General features: G+C 48.0%; 1 protein-coding gene across 6 annotated transcripts in view; it reads left to right on the top strand.

Annotated features, from left to right (window-relative positions):
• CYFIP2 (cytoplasmic FMR1 interacting protein 2) overlaps positions 1-3,984 on the top strand; it is a 175,048-nt gene extending 171,064 nt beyond the window's left edge. For 2 of the 6 annotated variants that reach the window (XM_006901973.1, XM_006901970.1), the window contains 3 exons: positions 1,589-1,827; positions 2,678-2,825; positions 3,601-3,984. In XM_006901973.1, the coding sequence (XP_006902035.1) occupies positions 1,589-1,827; positions 2,678-2,825; positions 3,601-3,768 (555 nt within the window). In that variant the 3' untranslated portion in view covers positions 3,769-3,984. The remainder of the gene's footprint in view (positions 1-1,588; positions 1,828-2,677; positions 2,826-3,600) is intronic. The other 4 variants (XM_006901975.1, XM_006901971.1, XM_006901974.1 and 1 more) reach the window with 3 other exon arrangements.
• Positions 3,985-4,429: the final 445 nt, after the last annotated feature.

Genomic DNA, 4,429 nt, shown 5'->3' with positions numbered 1-4,429 from the left:
CAGCAATTCTACTACTGAAATATATATTTATATAATATAAATTAAACAGATCAACACAAACATACACTAACACCCAAACCTCAGAATATTGGTAGCAGTCTATAAAGCATGTTTTAAAAGAATATTTTACTGTGTTTTAGGTGAAAGATTACACAGCAAATTAAGGACCTATTTAACAATGTTTATACAAAATTGTTCCATGCCAGCCATACATTTTTTCACAATATGTTGGTATTCTCATTATTTCCATTCTGTCTGGATGGTGCAAATAGTTAAATTGCCCACATGCTGACTGAGAAGTTGATGATTTGAGCCCTCCCAAAGTTGAGTCTACCCAAAAGTGCTTCTGAAGAGAGGCCTGGCAATCAGCTCTCAAGACATGGGCTTGAACTCTGAGGAGCATGGCTCTGTTCTGACATGTGTGGGGTTGTTACCTGGATGGGAATCTATGACAGCTGGCTCTGGCCACTTTCCTGGAAGTCTCCACATCACAGGGGGCTGTCAGGCCCTTTCTGGCCACTTGGTGGAGACTCTAGACACATCTTTGAACCAGTGACCCCTCAAGGTCCCCCTGGATCTCTCTCTCCATAGGCCATGACTTTTTAGCTTTGTACCTCGATTTAGAGCCCTTAGACATTCTTCTCTATCTTGCTTTGCAGATGTCTTTTGAAATCTTTACCCGAGAAATAGAACTCCTAATGATATGCTAATGTGATTTGATGTGCTTGCCTAGCAATATCAGAAATGCAGTAACAAGGACCCAGATGAGAAATCCATTTACATTATTGATAGAGAGCACTGTAACTGGAGAAAAGAACTCTGTGAAATCAATGGTACTGTTGAAAAGAATAGCATAGGCTCATTTTAACACATTCAATTTCACAGACATATTTAAAGTAAAAAGTGACATCACCCCTCACCTCCTTCAAGCCTATCAGTTCTCACAACTAATTTTGATCTTTTCCATCCTGCTTAAGCACACCACATAAAAGGCTGTTCATCTGTGGGATTGTGTTGGTGTGTTTTAAGTAGGATCATAGTATGTTTCCTATTCTGCAACTTGTTTTAGCCGCTTTATGATTGAACCTGTAGATCTGATGTGCTGAGATTAAGATCTTAGTTTTTCCACGTCCTTCCTGCCTCTCTGACCCTCAGTTTCTTCATAAGTTTAATGGGTATAACAGTGAGGTAAGCCTTATGGGGTTGATGTGAGAAATGTAATGGTGTACCACCTATCATATGCTTAGGGCAGGGCCTGCTGTCTTATGCACTCAGTGAAAATGATCCCAGAATAATAATGTGCAATAGCAATGGTGGCATTGGAAGTACTCTTTCCCACTGTTTTCAGTGACCATCTAGCATTTGATTATGCAGGTACATAAATCGTTTTAACCATCCCTCCATTTATGACTCTTTGTTTTTACTTATCACAAGACCTCCCTACTGTTGCACTCATCCACGCCCAACTCTGGAAGAGAGTCTGGTGAAGGAGTCGCAGCTGCAGCCTGCGCTGGGGTTTAGGATGCTGGTGGGAAGAGAGACAGTTCTAAGATACAGATAGAGTTTGACATGGCTCCTTCATCCCCAGCAAATCGCCATTGCTCGGGAAGGTGATCTGCTGACCAAGGAGCGGCTGTGCTGCGGCCTGTCCATGTTCGAGGTCATCTTGACACGCATCCGAAGCTACCTTCAGGACCCCATCTGGCGAGGTCCCCCACCCACCAACGGCGTCATGCATGTGGACGAGTGCGTGGAATTCCACCGGCTCTGGAGTGCCATGCAGTTCGTTTACTGCATCCCCGTGGGCACCAACGAATTCACAGCAGAGTGAGTACCCCAGGGAGGGGTCAGCGCCACCTGCTTGTCCCGGAGTCATCAGGCTGCCGGACCTCAGCCCCCATATGCTCATTTAAAAATGTCCCACCACCCCACCGTTGTTCTTCAGGCTGTTTTCCAAAGCCAAGACAGCTTCTCCTCTACCTGCCTGAAATAATCAGCCACATTCATTTTCAGGGGTGGTTTTGTGGAGTTGGTATTTTTCCATGTTTTGCAAATATTTCTCTTTTCCACAGCTGCTTTTCCCAGCATCACTGATACAGCTTCTGATATACCTTCTTTGGTTAAAAGCCAGTTCCCATTGTGGACTCTGATGCATTCTACCTGGCACGTGTGTGCCAGAGAACTGTGCTCCCTAGACTTTTTATTGGCTCATTTTTCTAAATTTGATCCCCATGCACTTCTGAGGTACCTCTAAGTATGGCTTGAACCTCCAACCTTTTTGGTTAGCAACAGAGCAAGCAATCTCTACTGTTTATCCTGCCCACGGATACTGTGGTTACAAGGGCTTATGATATAACAGCAGCGACTGGGACAGATGAATTTCTGTTCACTATTACTCGTTGTTGAGTCAGAAGTGACCCATTGCTGACCCTCCCATTAGGGTCCCAAGGCTGTTAACCACACAGGAGAAGCTTGTCCATCTTTCTGCCTCGGTGCCATTAGTGGATTCAAAAAGCTGTTGGGTTAGCATGCACACATTTTTTTTTCAAGTTTATTTCTCTTATACTCATTCTACAGATTAACAGAGTTGGCCCATTCACTGACCTACAATGGAGGCCGCCCCCTCCCTCTCTGCCAGCACTCACCCTGCTTTCTCCCATCCCTTCCCACCCCCCAGGCAGTGTTTCGGAGATGGCCTGAACTGGGCTGGCTGCTCCATCATTGTCCTGCTGGGCCAGCAACGTCGCTTTGACCTGTTCGACTTCTGTTACCACCTGTTAAAAGTACAGCGGCAGGACGGGAAGGATGAAATCATTAAGAATGTGGTAAGGCGGTTTGTGGCTGAGGCTGGTGAGGCAGCGCTGGCAGCTGGGCTTTCGTCAGAAAAGGGTAGGAGGGGGTGCTGCTGAGGGAGTCCACCACCCCACACCGCAGGTAGCTCAGATACTAAGCAGCCTAGAGTCGGATGGGGAAGCCGTGAGTCACTTCCTCATAACCCACTGAAATGAAACAGGCCACCCCACAGGCTGGGCAGGGCTCCAGATCTGAAACTTACCTTCCCTGTCCCAGTCAGACTCATTCACACAAGCATGATGCTAGGAGTGGGCACAGGGTGAGTGCAGCTCTGTGGGTCAGCCCAGCTGCAGGGGGAACACAGAGAAAGGCCTACTGGCCAACTAACTCAGGCCGTCGCCAGGGCTGTGAGATGGTAAAGAAAAGGCATCCCATTTGAAACCATGCTTGACCCAAGTCCACTAGGGGTAATAGGTAGAAAATGAGATCATGGGTGTGGGGCAGATGTTCCAGAAAAACGGAACAGCAAACACAAAGGCATAGGGCATGAAGATGGGATAAAATGTGAGTCTAGGGCGACCTGAGGGTTAGGAGAAAGATGGGAGCCACCATACAAAAACCCCTCATGGTCCAAGTAAACCCTTCATCACCAGAGCCCTGGTTGCCCTCTAAAGACATTTAAACAGGAGTAACAGGATCTTTGAACTCTCAGTGTCCTGGGCCCAGACCTCACTGAATCCTCTTATTCTCCCTCCCCTCCCCGCTTCGTCTTCTGCTGCTCACCTGCACACCCCTGCCTGCCTGCAGCCCTTGAAGAAGATGGCAGACCGCATCAGGAAGTACCAAATCTTGAACAATGAGGTTTTTGCCATCCTGAACAAGTACATGAAGTCTGTGGAGACAGACAGCTCCACCGTGGAGCATGTGCGCTGCTTCCAGCCGCCCATCCACCAGTCCCTGGCCACCACCTGCTAGGAGAAAGGCCCTGCAGGCCCTCGACCTGGAGGAGGAGGAAAAGCAGGAGAAAGAAGACCTCAGCCAGCTCACAGGAGTCATGTCCGACTGGACAGCCTGTGAGGTGGACCGGAACCAAACAAGAACCTCCCCATGCCCATCCCCACCACTCCCCAGGGTGGGCCCATGCATGCTTTCCCATGACATCTCCATGGTGGGTTTCCATAATGCAAATGAGAAGAAGAAGGGAAAAAAAAGTGGGCAGTGTGTGCTTTTCCCCCTGCTCTTTGTTGCCCTCTGCTATATTAAGAGTTTCTCACTTCATCTTTTCTCCATCCAGTGGCCCCACCCTATGTCTTTGGTTGCTTCCCAGGACTTCGTCTAAGATAGCAATCTCCATGTGCCCATAGCCTGAAATCGGAGTGACCAGTGAAAGGATATGGCCATGCTCAGGGATGTGAGTGGGCCAGTGGCCTCTTCATCTCTGCTGGCTCTTGTCCCCCCAGTTCCCTGGGTAATATCTCCTGATGCTCTGGGATTCTACTACCAAACATGCTCCTAGTTCAGACGATGCATAGGTAACCCACAGAAGAGATTCTTGATACTGGCACAAAGATCAGTCCTACCAGCTCTGCCCTTTCATAGACTTCCAGGAACTACATCCTAACTCCCTCTCAGTAAA

The sequence above is a fragment of the Elephantulus edwardii genome, unplaced genomic scaffold (assembly GCF_000299155.1).
Source record: "Elephantulus edwardii isolate Elephantulus edwardi_28Jun2011 unplaced genomic scaffold, EleEdw1.0 scaffold00354, whole genome shotgun sequence".
Lineage (NCBI taxonomy): Eukaryota > Metazoa > Chordata > Mammalia > Macroscelidea > Macroscelididae > Elephantulus > Elephantulus edwardii.
This window is presented reverse-complemented; position numbering and strand designations above follow the sequence as displayed.